Source organism: Pelobates fuscus, chromosome 5 (assembly GCF_036172605.1).
Source record: "Pelobates fuscus isolate aPelFus1 chromosome 5, aPelFus1.pri, whole genome shotgun sequence".
Classification (NCBI taxonomy): domain Eukaryota; kingdom Metazoa; phylum Chordata; class Amphibia; order Anura; family Pelobatidae; genus Pelobates; species Pelobates fuscus.
The window spans coordinates 145399236-145420483 of NC_086321.1; the positions used below are offsets into that span (position 1 = coordinate 145399236).

General features: G+C 39.2%; 1 protein-coding gene across 3 annotated transcripts in view; it reads left to right on the forward strand.

The window, feature by feature from the left end:
* The window catches only part of CHFR (checkpoint with forkhead and ring finger domains), a 68532-nt gene that overhangs the window by 43853 nt on the left and 3431 nt on the right, over positions 1–21248 (forward strand). For all 3 annotated transcript variants that reach the window (XM_063454415.1, XM_063454413.1, XM_063454416.1), the window contains exons 9-16: positions 4041–4195; positions 4818–4980; positions 5889–6037; positions 8527–8646; positions 10578–10661; positions 11388–11458; positions 17099–17186; positions 19091–19198. In XM_063454415.1, coding sequence (XP_063310485.1) covers positions 4041–4195; positions 4818–4980; positions 5889–6037; positions 8527–8646; positions 10578–10661; positions 11388–11458; positions 17099–17186; positions 19091–19198 — 938 coding nt within the window. The remainder of the gene's footprint in view (positions 1–4040; positions 4196–4817; positions 4981–5888; positions 6038–8526; positions 8647–10577; positions 10662–11387; positions 11459–17098; positions 17187–19090; positions 19199–21248) is intronic.

A 21248-nucleotide genomic window follows, 5' to 3' on the forward strand; every position in this document is an offset into this window, starting at 1 on the left:
TCCCTCACTCGGTCACCCACTCCCTCCCTCACTCGGTCACCCACTCCCTCCCTCACTCGGTCACCCACTCCCTCCCTCACTCGGTCACCCACTCCCTCCCTCACTCGGTCACCCACTCCCTCCCTCACTCGGTCACCCACTCCCTCCCTCACTCGGTCACCCACTCCCTCCCTCACTCGGTCACCCACTCCCTCCCTCACTCGGTCACCCACTCCCTCCCTCACTCGGTCACCCACTCCCTCCCTCACTCGGTCACCCACTCCCTCCCTCACTCGGTCACCCACTCCCTCCCTCACTCGGTCACCCACTCCCTCCCTCACTCGGTCACCCACTCCCTCCCTCACTCGGTCACCCACTCCCTCCCTCACTCGGTCACCCACTCCCTCCCTCACTCGGTCACCCACTCCCTCCCTCACTCGGTCACCCACTCCCTCCCTCACTCGGTCACCCACTCCCTCCCTCACTCGGTCACCCACTCCCTCCCTCACTCGGTCACCCACTCCCTCCCTCACTCGGTCACCCACTCCCTCCCTCACTCGGTCACCCACTCCCTCCCTCACTCGGTCACCCACTCCCTCCCTCACTCGGTCACCCACTCCCTCCCTCACTCATTCTTACCAGTCACCTCGTCCATCTCTCCCTCCACCGGTCACTCTGTCACCAGTCAACACCTCCCAAACTGTGTGATAAAAAGTCTAATATTAATAAAATTATAGGAAAAAAAACGATTTTAAAATCATTTGGGGAAAAAATTAGTTTTCGTCCAAGGGCAGCTTGAATTTTCGGTTTCAGACCAGAATTTTCATTTCTGTGCATCCCTAGTTTAGTCTCACTGCTCCGTTATCTGCCATATAGGCTCATGTCCATGCAGCCCTAGCCACACCTCCGCTTACTGTAACTCATACGGCTTGCGTTAATTAAATGGTTTCATTTGCAATGTATCTCCTGCTCTGTAAGTTTAACTTCAATGACACACAGGAGGCTGTAGCAAGCTAGTAACAGAGCAGGAGATTAGAAATTCTAAATTAAACAGAATTTGCAGTAAAGGAACTGTAAACATTAGATCTCACTAAGTGTTGAGGAAGTTACTTGAATGGAGGTGTGACTAGGGCTGCATAAACATAGTGATTTAAGTCCTAAATGGCAGTGAATTGAGCAGTGAGACACTACAGGGGCATGATCTATAAACCAAAACTGCTTCATTAAGCTGACGTTGTTTTGGTGACTATAGTGTCACCTTAAATATTAAATGGTTTACCACTTACGATTTGTCCCCTGATGCTGGTCTGCAGAGCTCTTTTTCTGCTCTGGGCAAATGTGGAAGCATTAAAGGGACAATATAGGGTCAGGAATCCAAAGGTGGCCATACCCAGTTTTTACCCCCTTTTAAATAAGCATAAAATTTACTGTTATTCCAGCGCCGCATGGGTCTGTTGTCACTGGCCCTGCCTCCTTGGCTGACATCATCAGAATTGACGATTTCGGTCAATCCAATTCCGGTCAATCCAATTCCAGTCAATCCAATGCTTTCCTGTGGGAAAGCATGGGATTGGCTGATATTGTCAATTATGATGCCAGCCAAGGAGGCAAGGTTGGGGCGAGCCAAACACCAACCTGGCCAATCAAAATATTGTCATAGAGATGCATTGAATCAATGCATCTCTATAAGGAATGTTCAGCATCTCCATACAAAGTGTGGAGCACTGATCCAGGAAGCACCTCTAGTAGCCATCTGAATGACTGCCACTGGAAGTGTACATTGGCATTTCTGAAAATGCAGTGTTTACATGCAAATGCCTGCAGAGACAGGCTATACTCACCAGAACTGACAAAAAAAGAAAAAATGAGGGTACCCTAGGACAACAAAGTCCCGGGTGCCCGGGTAGGATATCTCAGTGTGAACTAATACTGTTAAAAAGTCATAATAATATTAAACATACTAGACACCAACAAAATAAGAAAAAAAGTGTAACTCCAAGCTATGGGGACAGCAAAAAATGGTATGTTGCTAGGAAGCAACCCCCAAGCACAAAAGGGAGACTTAACAAATTATGTTGCTTGTAACCAGAATGGTTACTAAAGGTAATGAAACCTGGGGTAGAAGTATGCTATATAGAGTTCCAAATACAATCATAACCCTCAGTGGTACACTCCCTTAGAACATGTAAAAGTATCTAAGAATCCCATAGGTAACCTTAGTATAAAGAGTCACAGGATAAGGTCTATAGGTCTATCAGTGATTGAAAGTCTTACTGCTGCACTTCTCTATACTGGTCAGCTTTGCTTATAGACTTCATAACACAGAGTAGCCACCTAATGATAAGCTGTAATTGGTCTGGTCACTATAGTGTCCCTCTACCGTGTGCAGCAAGAGGGAGAGGCTATGGTCTCTACCAATAGTGAGTAAAGAATAGAAATGCATGTATTGAACCAGTATGTAGGTGAAGCGCTATATATTGTAAAAGGATAAGAAGTGATTTGAAAATAGGGATACAGATATATATACCTTTAAGTATTCTTTTAAATCTGATCACAATGGTTATTATGTAGTTCCTATAAAACATAAACACAAAAACCAAAACATAGTCTGGACTATAGCCAAGAAAAAATAAAAAAGGGAAAAGGGGAGAATTCCCACTCACAATTTTTAGAGCTAAAGGGTAATCGCTCAATAGTAGCGACCTTGGCGTCCGTAAAGGCGACCCTCTCCCTTCTTTAATGGGAACTCCTCCTTCTCTTGTCTTCTATAATAGGAAAAGAGCACATATGGTGCAATAACGTAGGTCTTATATATTCTAATAAATAAGTAAGATAGGGTACTTACAAACCCAGAGCCATCCAAGTCGGCTCTGATCCAAAAGTATATGTGGTTAAGGACACTCCTTCTTTCAATATAGCAGGAAAATGCCAATAGTATATATAAAAAATATATCAACTTTATAATCAATAAAAAAATATATATATATATATATATATATGAAACAACACTATATAGGCATCAAAATCCGGTAATCCAAAGTCTGTTTCTCCAGGAACGCGTTTCGCCGTATAGGCTTATACTTTTATTGATAATAATAAAGTTGATATATTTTTTTTATATATACTATTGGCATTTTCCTGCTATATTGAAAGAAGGAGTGTGATCCTTAACCACATATACTTTTGGATCAGAGCCAATTTGGATGGCTCTGGGTTTGAAAGTACCCTATCTTTATTATTTATTAGAATATATAAGACCTACGTTATTGCACCATATGTGCTCTTTTCCTATTATAGAAGACAAGAGAAGGAGGAGTTCCCATTAAAGGGACACTGTAGGCACCCAGACAATTTCTGCCCATTGGAGTGGTCTGGGTGCCAACTCCCACTACCCTTAACCCTGCAAGTGTAATTATTGCAGTTTTTTTTAAACTGCAATAATTACCTTGCAGGGTTAAGTCCTCCCCTAGTGGCTGTCTATTAGACAGCCACTAGAGAGAACTTCCTGCTCTATAGCACAGGTTTTCTGTGCTAGAGCGTCGCTGCGTGAGGACCTCCAGCGTCGCTCAATTCCCCATAGGAAAGCATTGAAAATCGCTTTCAATGCTTTCCTATGGGGTGCGCTAATGCACATGCGCGGCACTGCCGTGCATGCGCATTAGGTCTCCTCGGCCGGTGGGCGGGATCAGTCTCGCCCACCGGCCAACGTAGGCAGAAGGTGGAGCGGCGGGGGAGGAGCAGGCAGCGACATGGGACATGTCGCGTCCTCAGGTAAGTCACTGAAGGGGTTTTCACCCCTTCAGCAACTGGGGATTGGGGGGTGGGAGGGAGAGGAATCCTGCAGTGCCAGGAAAACGGATTGATGATAAAGCAATTTACAAAATGTAGGCTAAAATAGCATACCTATTACAATAGCGGAGATGAAGAATTTTCCTGAATCTGCACTTTGTACATTTGTTTTAAAGTTTGCTATTGTATTTACTACACGTTTTACTTTAGTGAATAAACGCATACATTATATTAGTTTAGTATTTAAAATATTGTAACCTTTTCTTCCTCAGCTTGCAGCCCTGTATGCACACGTTCTGTGCTGCGTGCTACTCCGGCTGGATGGAACGTTCCTCCCTGTGTCCAACATGCCGCTGCCCAGTTGAGCGCATCTGCAAAAACCACATACTGAACAATCTGGTGGAAGCTTATCTGCTCCAGCACCCAGGCAAGTCGCTTCCAGTTGTAAGGAAAGTTCAATTTCGAAAAGGTTGACAATTAGTACCTCCTTTCAACAAGTGCCATAACCTATTTGCACGTTCATATTCTCAGTGAATGGTATAGGATTTTTGTAATGCTCTTTTAGTAGCTAAAGCTTCTAGCTGATGTCGGTGAACTCGTATACACTGACTTGTTTTTTTTGTTTGTTTTTTTTAATAATATGGTTTCCTACGTCTGGTTTTATTCAGAATAATGTTTGCCTAATGGAGACTGGGTGGTTTGTAGGTTGTGAGCCAGGAGATTAATGGTTCTATATGTAGCACTAAAATATATAAATTATGGTATTGTTTTTTGGTTTTTTTGATGGTTTAATTCCCATGCTTAACATTTTTAAAGGATTCTAGAGAAGAAAGGGAAACAAATTATATCACCTGGCCAGATAATGGTATTGGTTTAAGTTTTATTTTACATTCCAAAATAATGACAGTCATTCCTTTTTCTGTAACTTGGCAGGAATAAAGATAATCCTTCCTTATTGCACTTTGTCAATGGCCTGTTTACCGCAATAAGTTTTGCTGCTTTGATGTTCATCCAATTAAGACTGTTTATTTTCTTTCCGCAATGCACAGATAAGTGCCGTAGTGAGGAAGACAGACGCAGCATGGATGCTCGGAATAAGATCACACAGGACATGTTGCAGCCCAAAGTACGTCGGTCTTTCTCAGATGAAGAGGGTAGTTCAGAAGACCTATTGGAACTTTCAGATGTGGACAGTGAATCTTCAGATATAAGGTTTGACACTGCTACTGTATGTCATGTGGCTCCGTTATTTCCACTATCCAGTATTTGGCTGTATAGATAGAACTTCATTTTTCAGCAGTTTTAGACATTATTAAGACACAATTGAACAACAATAATAATTATCAGCCTGCGGCTTTGTAAGCCTCACACAGTTTCAAGCACCAGGCTCTGGCAAAGTTGCATAGTTATCAAAAGTTGACAAAATGCGTTGGGTTCAGTCTTTAAAACACATCTTTTTATGCTGTTAATCCAAAAATATAGATTTTTAGCCAATCTCCAATTCTGCCACAAAAAAAGTGGAAATAATTTTTACAATGTAATGGCAATCAGATTTCTTCTTGGATCAACAACCTGTTTTAATTTCATTCTTAAATATATTCATATATACACACACTCCAAAAATATTATAGACTCTGTTGTATATTACTGCTAATGAACAGGTTAGCATATAGCTGTTTTTACTGATCCAGCATATATTTGTATAGTGCTATCATATCTCCTCTGTGTTGCCTATTATTCTAAAGAAAACAACAGTGGTTTTCTACCCTTTCTTATATAACTAATGTTTTTTTGTCTCCTTTATTAATTCTGTAGCCTCCCCACTTCACTTTTTCTAGTTCTGCAATTCATCCTTTAAAACTTGTTCCCAAAATTGTACCGCATATTTAATGTAGGGTCTTGCCATTGATTCATAAAGAGTCACAATTATAATTGTTCTTAGGTCCTTTTCATCTACTGTTTTACCTAACTCAACCCCATTTGATGCATAAGTTACTTTTGGGTTCCGTAATCCAAATTGCTTGACTTTGCACTCATCTATATTGAATCTCATCTGCTATTTGTCCAGTCCCTGAATTTATCTAAATCCCAATTTGATTGTTTTCTATTTATTTTTTCAGCCAGCCATACACAGTGTGCAGGCAATGCCCAGGATATGCCCGGCACGGCATGCAGCAGCAGCCACCACCACCTTACCTACCACCTGTTGGAACTGAAGCATCACAAAATCTGGGAGATGCCCCATCTACTTCTGCTAATTTTCCTGCAGGTTACTTAAATTATTGTAATAACGCACATTATGTCGACTCTCCAGTTGCAGTTTTATTTTATGAGTAAAGAATTATCATTCTGAGGTAGTCAGCCTAGAGCTTTAATGCTACTGTCTAACTGTAACACCCATGATTTGTAGCCATCCTGTGCTTTATAACTCAGCATTACTATGTTAACCTTTATAGGGCATATCACATAAGGTTCCTTGAGGATCTTTCTCTTGCTCTAGTTCCACGCCTGCTATGCTAACTCCACAGTGACATAGGCAGCGCTTTCCATGTATGGTGTGAGACACATCAGGATTTAACAATCAAAGGCTAGCTACCTCCCCCACTCAATCTGACATGGATGCAAACTTCTCAGGAAATAGGCAGCACGGGTCATGATTGGAAGAGTCATCGCAAGGGAGATCTGCAAATAGATATCTTCCTTTAAGCCACATTAACAGGGAGAGATAAAACTAGCTGTACACATACAGGATAAATAAGCAGTTTATTCCTTTATACCCGTCTGATAAATAAGTGCATCAGTGAAGGTTACAACCTAGCTTGTCACTTTACTCTACTTTAACACTTTAACACTCATTTGGTTTGTTTTCTGACCATAATGCTTTTCTGTTTCTTTGTAATGTTTTTGTTTTCTTTTTGCCATCTTTTTAGCTCTCGTTCCACCATGCCAGCCTATTAGCCCTCTGCATCTTATTAACCTTCTGATTTTCTATTTCATTAACCCACTACCGGTCTATTCATCTTGTGAACTCTGTCTGCCGTTTATGCTTATTCAAAGTTACACTACAAGCTCTATAGTGAGAGTTTTTTTTTTGTGACACTAGTAAGGTAGAGAGAAATAGAGTATTGTTGCTATTATAGGGTTGGTAAAGTACTAGGGCACTGGAGATATGGTGGGAGAGTGCTTAAAACATTGCCTATCAGAGAGAGAATAACAGCAGGGGTAGGGCGTAGTTACCTTGACTGACATAGACATTCTGGGTTTAAAAAAAAAAAAACTAAAACTGACATGCTGCAGTGGAGAGTAAACTTTACGCCTGGTTAGTAGCAAGATTTTGAACTCCAGGTCCTTTTCCACCCGTTGTGTAAATTTCAGTCCCAGATTCCATCTATTTCATTTGTGCACTCCATTTGACAAGCAAGTATTGTGATGTACCCCATAAGAATGCACTAAGCAATCAACTGTATTTTTGGAACCCTCCTACCTCCTTTGCCTCTTTTGTATTCTTTGTTTCCACACTATACCACCCCTGGCACTATTTGCCTCCAAATCACTCTCACTGGCCCTCATTGGATCCCACATTGCCCTAACATGGCCCCACTCTCCATCCCAGCATAGAAGCAACAAGTTTCTGCACCCAGTGCCTGCACAAAGCCCCATTATGACTAGGAATCCTAAAAATAGGATTTAGTAAGGGGACGCAACAAAGGGGATGTTGGTGTTTGGGCCCTTTTGTAGAGATGGCTGCAGAGCATCATAAATTCTGTGCAACATCTAGATCTGTGACATTTGCATATTATCCCATTCTCCTTCCCACTTGACCTCTTTCTGTAATGGTGCTCCTTAGTAATATACTGTCGGGAGCCTGAGAAGCAAACTGCTCCTTTGACTGTGTAGAAATCTGTAACAGGTGAAGAACAAGGCTACTTTCTTGGATTCCCTTACCCAGCAGGGAGACAAGTTACACAGTTCACTTTGGCTGCTGTCAGCCTCACCGCAACACAGGAATGATGCAGTGAGCTGACTGCCAACAATGTTTGCTAGAACTGTCAGGAAGTTGGTGGAACTTTGGCTGACACACTGTGGCAGCCTTTCTTCCTGCATATTTGTGCCACACACCTGCAATTTTAGAGGGTAGTGTGCGTCCTGTCATGTTTAAGGGCACTAATTGTCCTATGAGATACAAGGGATGGTTCTAAGGGACACTGGTGACAGAGAACATGAAGTAGGGGGCCGGAATTGGGTGTTGGGGAGCATGCTAAATTGGGAGTGGGGGTTGGAAAGGTGCTAATAGAAAGTGATCTGAAATGGCATTAAGAAAGTGAAATGGGGAGAATATCAAGCACGGAGAGTAGAATGAGCTAATGAGTCTCTAAGGAAAGAGACATGGAAGAATGCTAAGATGGGTAACTGGGGAGGAGAATGGACTGTGTGTGTGTGTGTTTTGACACAAATACGTGTATACTCAGGTGTGTGCATAGTTATCTAATATATTAAATATTAGTGTGTGTATTTATATTATAAGTTTATGTATAATTACAGTATGTAATTGTTCTGCCATTATTTTAGATAATATAATAGTGAAAAACTAGCTATTTTTGCATTGGCATAATTCTCCTTATTTGTTTCTTAAGGTACAAATAGCCTCAGTTCATAAGTAAACCTTCTTAATTTATTAGATTTTTTTTAACCCTTTCAGTGGTTCCTTGCCTCACAAAAAGCATAATTCTTCACTTACTTTTTGTTCAATATTTTCAGCTACTCAAGAATATGTATGTAGTTCCCGAGGAACCCATGTTATCTGCACCTGCTGCTTCCAGCCAATGCCAGACCGAAGGGCAGAGCGTGACCAGAACCCTCACGTAGCTCCCCAACAGTGTAAGAATTTACTTTCTGATAAATTTTTAAACCTAGAGATTAATACATATACTTTCAATTAATTCTGTGTCAGACTACATAAAAAAAATGCAGCATTGACATTTCTTGATTACAAAGTAGTCTTTGCATCATACAGTTAGAAAAGTGTGATAACAATAATTAGTTAGAAGTAACAGTCACCTCTGAATAAAAAACGTATTCCCCAAATTCTACATACTATAGTGCCCTCTGCCCCCCCACCCCCACCCCTCCATGGGACATAAAAAGTAAAAAAAAACTTTATTTAACTTTTTTGATTCCACTGACGATCTCCCTTGCCCTTTGGGTCAGCGATCTGCTTCTTCTAGTGCCAATCCGATGGGGGGACCTAATGCGCATGCACTGCGATCGCATTAGGCCTTCCCCATAGGAAAACAATGCTTGAATGCTCTCCTATTGTGGTTTCTCTGACGCTGGATGTCCTCATGTAGAGCGTGAAGACGTCCAGCATTAAGAAACCAAAAGTCTGTTAGGATCCAGGAAGTGCCTCTATTGCTTGTCTTATTGATAGCCAGTAGAGGCATTCTTAGTCCTGCGAGGTAATAATTGCATTTTCTCTAAAACTGCAATGACTAATTTGAACAGTGACCCAGACCCCTTCAATGAGCTAAAGGGGCCTGGGGGCCTATAGTTTCTCTTTAAAATTTCAGTGCCGTGTCTCAGGGATGAAGCAGGAGAATAATCCACCAATTGAAATATGATTTGGGGCCTGTCTTAAAATGAACCTGACTGCGCCCACCTGGCCTCCTTTACGTAGTAGAAAAGAGCCTGTGCCTTGGGAGGGCAAATAATGTATCCAGGAGAAGCAGCGCGTAATATAGTGCTGCTAACGCCTATGCTTTCAAATTCCTCCACGATAACAGATCACCGGGAGAGAGATGGAGAGGCTCCACCACAACAAGTAAATAGTATTGTTTCCTCATGGGCGTTAAAGGAAATGACAAATGGACTCCTATATGTCTTGCGTGCAAGAGTAGTGTGATGTAAAAGACCTTCCAGCTCTAAACTATGTAACCAGCCCAGGTTAATAGTTATTTTCTTAAGTGGATTCTCTCCTCACCATTTCCTTCACTTTAATTTGCTTGTTTTATATAATTAAAAAAATAGGTAATAATTACAGATTTTATACTGTCACAATAAGAAAACCTGGCTTACCTATCTGTGTTTTAATGATTTACAACCGTTCATTGTGGCTCAACCTACATAAGAAGTGTGATTGCGTAACCTCGTCTAACTGTGATCAATAAAAACTAAATTAAAAAAAATTACAGGTACATTGAAAAAAAGACCTGTCAGATTTTGTTGCAAAGTTGTTTGCATTTGCTTTCCTCTATACTTCATGCCAATAAATCAGTTAAACGAACTACTACAACAAAAAGTTAACTTTTAACTTTATATTTGGAACAAAATTTTGACTTTATAACAATTTTTAATATGTGCCGTTGAGAGGATCTGCAAATGCCATAGTAACCCACAAACAAGTAGAGTTGTTTGTGAATGTCTCTTGAACCTGATGGCAGTATTTCCCGTTTAGCTTTAACTTTGGTTTGTTTTTGCTGGTTTTATTTATTTGTTATTAACGGCTTTGCCATTTTAGGGTTGTGTGTATGTCCTGAGGCTGACTTGAGATTACAGCTTTTAATGCATGTAAAAACTACTGGATTTTATATCGTGATCTGCCTATTGAAATATCTCATGTGAATATTATAATGTGTTTATATGCATTTTTAATTTAAACCAAGTAATTAAATTTTCTCTGGGGTCTTAGCTTTCTATTCTTGTTATCTGATGAGTTTGTGACAGGTATTTGCTTTCATATTTTGTTTTTACCACTTGCTACCATTGATTTCCTTTGACACATTATCCTAAAGTTTATTTCCATCATTCCACAGGCTCTGTGTGTTTGCAGTCTTTCTGTCACATGTACTGGGGATGTAGCAGGATGGGCTGTTTCGGCTGCCTTGCTCCATTCTGTGGTAAGGTGCTGGTGTTTTAACTGTAACTGCTTTTTTTGTATGTTTTTTTTAATAGTCGTGTGTGTTTTTGATTTTTGTTTTTCTTGGCTGTTGTTGCATTGCATCCTGTTCTATTTATTTACCGACATTTAATGTCATCGATCCATACTAACAGGAAAAGTCAAATGGAAGAAAGTGTTTTCTCTGAATCAGTATTGCAGCAGTGATGTGTTCTTAGTTTTTTTTGGGGGGGGGAGGTTCCTTCTTTTGCTGTTATAGTGACTTTGTGACAGTAGACATACTCGGTATAACAGTTCTTTAAAAACCCAGACCCATGGGCCGTGCCACTTGTGCTTTAGCCAGAGTACGGCTGGATGACTCACGAGTGAGGCATCATGGCAATAACCTGCTGTCTCTCTGCACCCAAGAATTCGGACTCATGTGATAGCCATTAGAGTGATGTGGCACTGGAAAACTTTGGGAGTCCCAGGAAACATAAGCATCACTAGAACATGCCTTACGTGCATTTTCAAGTGAGTTTCTTTCTGCTTTCATTCTGTCTCACTCTGGGCAGTGCTGTAAAAGTGACAAAGTTGCAGCAGTTAACAGGAGCATCCCATTTTACATTACCTGAAATAGCATAGTCCAATATCATCATTTTATAATCTGATTTGCTATTTGCAGGTTAAACATTTTGCTGTATGTTGTTGTTATAACACATTTGGGCTGTTCACTTTTCTTCCACAGAATTAAATCTTGGAGAAAAATGTTTGGATTCTGTGTTAAACAATAACAACTATGAGTCAGACATTCTAAAGGTAAGACATCTAGCCCTTTTTATTACATTTATGATCTACTGATCTTGTTATCAAATTGCTGACATTTGTAAACATGAAAAGTTGTTTTTTTTTTTTTGTTTTTTAAGCAATTGTAGCTTAACCCTTTAAGGAAGTAACTTCAAATTGCTTGTTTTGTACTTAAAGGCACAAGCAATATTTGCTTTGTATGCTCACAATTTCCCTATTTCTCACTTATTTCACCAACACATATTTAGTTTTTGAAAGAACAAAAGGGGGGAGCTGGGTGGTGTAACCCCAATAGGCCCCTTTCTTTGCTTGTGGATTGTTACTTAGTTGTTGCAACATAGGAATGAACTAAAAGTAGATAATCGAACAAACGTTTGCATAACAAAATAGACAAGTGAACTTAGTGTAGGCCGTGTGCGTCAGGTCTTGGTGCCTCTGTGCGTACTGGGTGCGCCAACCAGTGCTGTATCCATGTTCCGAGGTTGGTGGTATGGTTGCGTCGTCGAGGTAGTCTCTAGGTCAGGAAGTCCCAGTGGCGCCATTAGTGCTGGGCCCTCTGTGGGGTCTGTGGCCTTGTAGTGCTTGCCGTCTTTGGTAACCCAGAGGGTCCCTTGGGTCGACCACCTGTAGGCAATGCCTGCTGCTTGGAGGGGTTTAGTGAGTGGATGCATATTTTTTTTTTTTTACATATTAGTGTGGCCCTGCTTAAGTTCTGAACAAAGGAGAGTCAGCATTCTTGGAACTCGAAAGGAGTCTTCCCTTGTAGCGCTGCCAGGAGCCCCAATTTGTCTGACATCGATTGGCACCGCAATATGATGTCTCGCGGAGCTGCGTTAGGTGCTTGTGGGGATTTAGCTATTCTGTAAACTCCATCAAATAGGAAAGTTTTGGCTTGTCTTGTTGGTAATAGTGCAGCCACTAGGCACCTGATGAAGTATAGTAATTCTTTCAGCGGCACAGATTCCTGCACCGCTCTGATTTTGAAATGTTTGCGTTTCACCCTGTCATCCAGTAGGTTGACTTGTCAGCAGGAATGAAGGAATAAGTTTCTGTTTAATGTTTACCTTTGCTAAAATACCGCATGACAGAACTATTTAATCATGGATCCCTAAGGGTAGGGAATCCATGACGGATTCATTCCATCATGGTTAAGGAGTTAAAAACAGAGGCAATTGTCCAAATTTTGAACCAAAACAAAACCTAGAATTTGAGCAGTGTGTTTTATATTTATATATAAATACACAAAAATAAGTCCTGTGCTCAGACTCTCACTACTCCTGGGTGGCAGCAATGACCACAGTTCCAATACATACAATAAAAACCAAAGAAAAGCGTTTCCTGCACACTACCCCAAATCCCTATGCATATTTAGATAAATAGTATTTTTTTTTTGTTTCACTCAAATGGCCATTAGGTGTAAGCCTACCTGCCACATCTATATATTTTATCTATATTGTTATTTTAAAGAGCAGGAAGGGCTTTGTTTTACTACCCTATATGGATAGCTACCGCAACAAGTATTGTACACATCCAGTGTAAACAAGTAAAGAAAAAGAACTAAAAATAGATTCACATATCAGTCCTGATTGTTAAATGCATTACGTATCCAGATATTGATGCTCTCTGCACATATATCCAAAACACTGTATTCATGATCTAACAAAGCAGTGTGTGCTCCTCTTGAGCTGCTTTTACTAGTAGAGAAATATACCATGTAAATGGATCATTTCATTTGTGCATTTAAAGCGATCCTCCAGATCCCTAAAACATTTTTGCTTGCTGGAAAGCTTGATATGTAAAGCGTATGTCCTTTTAAAAAAAAAAAAAAAATCAAAAAGCACACATTTCAACAGAAATTGACACTTTTATAAATGAACAGATAAAATAGAAAGGTGAACAGCGCTAGAGATCAGAAATTGTACATACGTTTAGTAGAAATACTGGCCAGCGGAGTAACTTAAAAAAAAAAAAAGGAGAAACAAAGATACAAATAATGGTACAGTATGTATGAACGATATAATTCCACAAGAACAAATGGGTTATATTCACACTCACACTTTGAGGAGCTATATCAGCTCGGTGTTAAGAGCTTGGACGGAATAATCCCCGTCTATGGATTTCTTGAGGTTCCAGATCGTTGGTGAGTTTATAGGTGTAAGTATTCGTTATATGAAAAACAAGAGTAAAATACGCCACATGGTCTAGTACGTAAATATAAAATATTGTAGTAAGAGTAGATGATCCTACTTACATATACTAGAGCAACGACCTGCTCTAGTTTGGAGAATTTCAGGTGGAATAATCCCCACCTCGGGATATAGTGGACCCAGGTATAGCAGCAAAGCAGTATTAAATAGGAAGGAGGACAAAAAAAAAAAATGACTGGATAGTTTAAAAATTATATATACTTTAATACAATAAGTAAAAAGTGAATAATACACTATAAAACCAGTCCTGTATAAAAGTCCAAAATTCTTCCTCACTTGACGCGTTTCGCCGAAGCTTTCTCAAAAGTGAATGCTTGCTACTTGGGGTCCTTGAGATTATATACCTTCTCTGATGATGAAAATCGATTCTGCTGTGCATATTTCCTCATTTCCTGTTTTCAGCAAGATAGCATAGACAGGAAGTTCTCCGGACGCCATCTTGGATGTGGGCAATTTGTGGGAAAGTTCAAAAATAGGAATCAAAGGTATACAATAACATAATAACATATTGGATCAGCTAGAAACTTGAATAATTACAGATATGGGCACACATAGGGTATATGATAGTGGAAATCGATTCTATTATGTGTATTTCCTCATTTCCGGTTTCCAGCAAGATAGCATAGACAGGAAGTTCTCCGGACGCCATCTTGGATGTGGGCAATTTGTGGGAAAATTCAAAAATAGAGATCAGAGGTATACCATAATATAATAACATATCGGATCAGCTAATAACTTAAACAATTACAGAAATGGATACACATAGAGCATATAGGTGATATAAAATATATAATAATAAATTACTTAATAGTGTCATAAACAAAACTATTCCGGCCGCCATTTGGGATGTGGGCTAATGACAGAAATTGAGCTCAAAGGATGCCATATCGGAAAAGGGCATACTTTAAATGGAAAGGGGACATGCATATACAGCTAGGGGTAATATAAATAGTATAAAAACACAGAAGTCTCTGCATGAAAAGGGTGTTACACCCTTTTCATGCAGAGACTTCTGTGTTTTTATACTATTTATATTACCCCTAGCTGTATATGCATGTCCCCTTTCCATTTAAAGTATGCCCTTTTCCGATATGGCATCCTTTGAGCTCAATTTCTGTCATTAGCCCACATCCCAAATGGCGGCCGGAATAGTTTTGTTTATGACACTATTAAGTAATTTATTATTATATATTTTATATCACCTATATGCTCTATGTGTATCCATTTCTGTAATTGTTTAAGTTATTAGCTGATCCGATATGTTATTATATTATGGTATACCTCTGATCTCTATTTTTGAATTTTCCCACAAATTGCCCACATCCAAGATGGCGTCCGGAGAACTTCCTGTCTATGCTATCTTGCTGGAAACCGGAAATGAGGAAATACACATAATAGAATCGATTTCCACTATCATATACCCTATGTGTGCCCATATCTGTAATTATTCAAGTTTCTAGCTGATCCAATATGTTATTATGTTATTGTATACCTTTGATTCCTATTTTTGAACTTTCCCACAAATTGCCCACATCCAAGATGGCGTCCGGAGAACTTCCTGTCTATGCTATCTTGCTGAAAACAGGAAATGAGGAAATATGCACAGCAGAATCGATTTTCATCATCAGAGAAGGTATATAATCTCAAGGACCCCAAGCAGCAAGCATTCACTTTTGAGAAAGCTTCGGCGAAACGCGTCAAGTGAGGAAGAATTTTGGACTTTTATACAGGACTGGTTTTATAGTGTATTATTCACTTTTTACTTATTGTATTAAAGTATATATAATTTTTAAACTATCCAGTCATTTTTTTTTTTTTGTCCTCCTTCCTATTTAATACTGCTTTGCTGCTATACCTGGGTCCACTATATCCCGAGGTGGGGATTATTCCACCTGAAATTCTCCAAACTAGAGCAGGTCGTTGCTCTAGTATATGTAAGTAGGATCATCTACTCTTACTACAATATTTTATATTTACGTACTAGACCATGTGGCGTATTTTACTCTTGTTTTTCATATAACGAATACTTACACCTATAAACTCACCAACGATCTGGAACCTCAAGAAATCCATAGACGGGGATTATTCCGTCCAAGCTCTTAACACCGAGCTGATATAGCTCCTCAAAGTGTGAGTGTGAATATAACCCATTTGTTCTTGTGGAATTATATCGTTCATACATACTGTACCATTATTTGTATCTTTGTTTCTCCTTTTTTTTAAGTTACTCCGCTGGCCAGTATTTCTACTAAACGTATGTACAATTTCTGATCTCTAGCGCTGTTCACCTTTCTATTTTATCTGTCCATTTATCACAAGGTAGAGGGAACACCTTGTTGGTGAACTGCTGCTCACCCTTGAGAAGAGAGCGCTTATTACCCTTTTGCATTTGATACTTTTATAAATGAACCTGTTACAACCCACTGGCTTCCAAGCAGACAACAGGCCCCATTACTTCCTGGTTTGGTTAGCTCAATGGGACTAAACTCAGGAGTCAGGTAGTTGCTCAGAGCACCTGCCTTTCAAAGACTTGAGCTGCATTGGGAAGTCTGTGATTGGACAACCACAGAAAGACTTGGTGGTGTAAGAAGGGGAGGGCTTTCAAAGGCAGCAGACAAGAAAACTGCAGGTTTTGCAAGCTGTTTTTATATATACCCCTAATAAAAAATTAATAATTAAATGCATGCAAATTTTCATTTGGGTATATCTAATAAACCATCACTTTTTAAATTTAATTGGAATTTGTATAGTGGAGTGTCCATTTAATATTTGTAAATCGTATATTTGTGAATTCAGTTACAATGGAAGCAGTTGTCAGAACACTAGAAACAGGGTAATGATTGATAGATATGCGTGTGTGTGACTGCAATATCACATAAACACACCTTTTTTAATTTAATTTTTTTTATTTTAGCTCTCCTCTTAAGTACAGTAAGACTGTCCTGTCCCAGCGTTCCTTCATCCAGTTACGCATAGCTAAAATGATTTTCAAGCAAAAAAAGGAATGTCAGCTACATGTCTACCCACCATTATCTGTTTTTACAGAGCATATTTATTTCATCTGACTATACAAGATTTTGTAAATTGTGCCCACAAAGGTTCTCAGAATTTGTTTGTAGCTTTCTCTTCACTTTCTGAGTGATATCATGCATGTCTTTTATGATTTAAATTTTGATTGCTGAACTCTATATTCCATAAACCCCAGCTGGGATGAGAATTGTGGGTTTTTTCACAATAAAAGAGCATTAAAAATGTCTTAACCAGAACACCGTTGCCAGTTTAATAAAATCTATTGATTACAGTGTTTTTTTTTAGATTGATACCTCCAATAAAATTGTCTATCTATGTTTAAAATCTTCCTGTAAAACAGTTTTTTATATATATATATATATGTGTGTGTTTGTATATATATATATATATATATTTATATTTTTTTTTGGTTCAGAATTACCTGGCATCCAGAGGCCTAACATGGAGAGACTTACTGAATGAAAGTCTGGCAGCTGTTCAGAGAGGAGTTTTCATGCTTCCAGGTAAATCTTTCCATCTATTGTATTTTTCTCTCGGTAGAGCAGGATTTTAACATTGTGCTTATTGTAATGCATACATGCATCCACTAGATGGGGCAGGTGCAAAGACAATAGAACAGTCGCCGAGTAAATCTTCATGGAATGTCTGTGTAACCCTGTTTAGTCCAGCGACTTTAAAGTAAGATGTTAATAAAAAATAAAAAGGGGATGTTTGCATTGGCATGTAATGTGGGTATTTTATTTGTCAAATGTGATGTTGATAATTTCTATGACTACATTGTGAAAACAAATTAATATATTCTTTGCATTTGGTATGTTTTTTTTTTGTTTTTTTAAATATCAAAAACACATATAAAAAAATTAAGGGAATGGGCTGCACATTAAACTATGGCCGAGATATAGGACAAAATTATGAGAGATCCGCAAACTTAAAATCATACATATTTTACATTTTTTATTGTTACTTTTATTAGGTTTCATCAAGAAATAGATTTTGCTTCTCTGCACTGTTTTGTTTTGCCTTTTTATGAATTCCAAAACCGGCATCGTTATGTTGTTTGTCAATAATATAATTTTCTAAAACGTTAAAGATATCCATCTCTAAATAAATCATCCGTGCAAATCATGTGCAGTGTTTCCCCGATTTATTCAGTATGTGATGGCATTCTGTAATTTCTTATTAGTAAACATGACGTGGCTTCCTGGATTTTGTATTAAAGAAGATATGGTTTTAAAAGAAAGGCTTGTAGGACCCCTGGCGATATGTTCCTTTCCGTAATCATTAATCTGTTTTAATCTGTTTAATTAGTTCTTGTGCATTAATGGATAGAACTGGCAGATTAATGGGGCCAATTGGCAATTACCGTCAAACTCAACTTCTGTGAGCAAGGCTCCTTAAATTGGATTATTTTTTTTTATTAAGTATTAAGATGTTCAGTGCCAGAAATTTTAGCCCTGTGGATCCATAAAGCTACAGTACTATACATAAAATATGCTTGGACTTATTTTAATATGTAGAATGATTTTTTGATTTTATAATTGGCCTCTGATAGGAAGTTTAACCCACGGCGAGGGCAAGTTTAACAATTGGCCTCTGTTAGTAAGTTTAACCTGCAGCGAGGGCATGACCCAAGGGTTATATAGTGTATTACACATTACAAGTTTGTTGATCCACACTCATAGGGAATCCCGAAAAATACATCCGGAAGAAATCATAGGAAAAAATGCATATGGCAAGATACTAGGACATGTTGAGAGAGCACCCGGAGTGGAGCGAAACGCGTCCAGGGCTTCTTTAATCTTTCGTTAGGGTCGGCTTCTTTGGTGGTCTCCCCCCTGTACATCAGCTGCAGGTAGTCCTACGCACAGGTTTTGGACTTTTTATACTTTGTTCACTCGCAACCTTTTTTTAAAATTATTTTTCACATGCTTGGACCAATATAGCATACACGAGGACTGCTGTTTTAGTGTCTTGCCACGTGTATTTTCTTTTTTTACTTCAATAAATGTGCATTTTTTCAATGATCTCTTCCTGATGTATTTTTTGGGATTCCCTATGAGTGTGGATCAACACACTTGTAATGTGTAATACACTATATAACCCTTGGGTCATGCCCTCGCTGTGGGTTAAACCTATTAACAGAGGCCAATTGTTAAACTTGCCCTCGCTGTGGGTTAAACTTACTATCAGAGGCCAATTATAAAATTAAAAATCATTCTAGGGCAGCCTTTCTTTTGCAGAGTTAGAAACCCAGTAGCTTTTTGTTTGTTCTTATTATGTAATCATCTTTGTTTTTATAGTGTTTTATTTATTTATTTTTCCCAATTTCCATCCGCATCTGACCTTGTCAGCATGTTACATTCCAGTTCTTTTGTTATTCTCAACTGTCACTGTTTCTGCCCCACAGACTATAGGATAAATGGAACCACAGTGCTTTGTTACTTCTGTGGCCTGCGGAACTTCAGAGACCTTACCTACCAATACAGGCAAAACATACCAGCTGCCGACTTACCAGGTACCCATCACCTGGATATGCCCAAAACTTATTTTTTATTTTTTGTGTATTAAATGACAAGATACAAAGCCTTCTGGCACGAGACTTTTTCATATCACATAGCTGTCTTGAAAGATGTACTTTCATGCATACAAATTCATGTAATTTATTTTGTCTTCTACAAAGCTTGTACAGACTCCTATTAAGATATGCAACATTTCCAAGATTTGTGAAGCCAGAGAAAAAATTATTCTTTTTTTTTTCTTCCCAGATAGAGTACTGTGCTCTGCATTTTTTTTTTTAAACAAATTGAGTCATTTTGTTACATTATGAGCATGAAATACAACGTGTATAAAAGTATTATGCTTGATATAAAAAATAGTTTTAGAAAATGGTAAACCTAATTTGTTTTGGTTTTAAATTGTTACAAATGAAACAATGTCCAACGAACAGTAAATGGAAAACTACTCCTCCCCTCAACACACACACACGCTCACTCTCTCTCCTCGTCTCTCTTTGTCCCCCCCCCCCCCCCCCCTCCCATCCACTTAACAAAATGAATTACCTAAATTAATTTAAAAAAAAATAATTTTATATCCTTTGATCAACCATCAGTACGGTAACAGATGTATACACCGTCCTCTTCCTCAAGGCTTACAGTGGTCCTTTGAAACTTGAAGCTCCAAAGGATTGTGTAGAGAGTTGGTGGAAAAACACAAGCTTGTTTTACACCATAACCTATTGGAAAGGGTTTTGAGAGGTCTTTGCGGTGTCTGAATTGGCCACATTGATTTTTGTGTAGCTGAATGATCATATTAAGGAACTAAGGGAGACATCCTAGACGTTCCAAGATTTGCCACATACCTTTTATGCTCACTTTGTCGAAATCTTTGGTTAAGTCAAATAACATTACGATTCCTAGTTATGTTCCTGACCTTTCTCTTGGAGCTTTCTCAGAACAAATACCATGTTGTTGGTGCTCCTTCTAGCTCTTAAGGCGTATTGGCTCTCTGAAAAGAGTTCTTCTGCAATGGTGGGTACCAGTCTGTTCAAAAGTATACTTGCAAGGATCTTTCCTGCAACAGACGGCAGTGTTATCCCCTGAAAGAGGTCCTGTGAAATTTTGCCTTGTTCACAGCAGCAGACAAAGAAATCATGAAGTTTAGTGTGTAATGCTGGGCCCCCATACTTCCAGACTAAAGGCAGAATTCCATTGATTTCTGCTACCTTGCCACTCTTCAGTTGCTTAATAGCCTTAACAGTCTTTTCAAGAGTGGAAATCTTGGTTCAACTATGTTTTTTTTTTTTTATTCTTTATTTTGGTTGTGCACAGGATGAACAAACAGCCGGATTGTGCCACAACAGCGACGTCCGGTAGAATAGGTGAACATTGGTATTACATGTTATGGCATATGATATACGGGCAAATTTTTTGTATTTATATGATTTCTGGAACAGTAGTTTAGTTTCTCGTTAGTTTGGAATATGGCAGCATAATGCACGTGTCATGGAGCGATGGTTAAAGAAGAGACATAGGAGGAGAGCATGGCACGTGCATGAAAATGTACATATAAGGTTAAGCAAGAATAAAAATAAAGTTAACAGGATAACAGTACTCATTACTAGCGTGTATGTATTAGTGAGTTGCATGCTGTAGTCTAGGAGTGTGGAACACGTAGTGATTATTAGGTTAGGCACATCTGAAGTGTACATGCTATGTTTGTCTGGGGTTACGATTGCAGGTATAACTATATATATTAGTTCAAAGTTATGTTCCAGGCACAGTTTCTAGCGCTTATATAGCATAGGATAGTCCGGTGTGGTGGCTACGGGTTTGGAAACCCAGGTCAACCAATGCCAGTCACCAACATTGACGAGCCTCGCCATGGGAGGTATAGTGGTGGGCCAGCAAGTGCAGCAGTAGCCTCATAGTGTGTGGAGGTTTCCCCCGGTACCTTCAGCGCTTTGAACGGGGTTGCCGTCCTTTGAGTGTCGAGCACTTGCTGGATTCGGGTCTCACGCCTAAGGTCTTTGGTGCGATCATCGGCTTCTGTCATAGTATGGTGCGTGC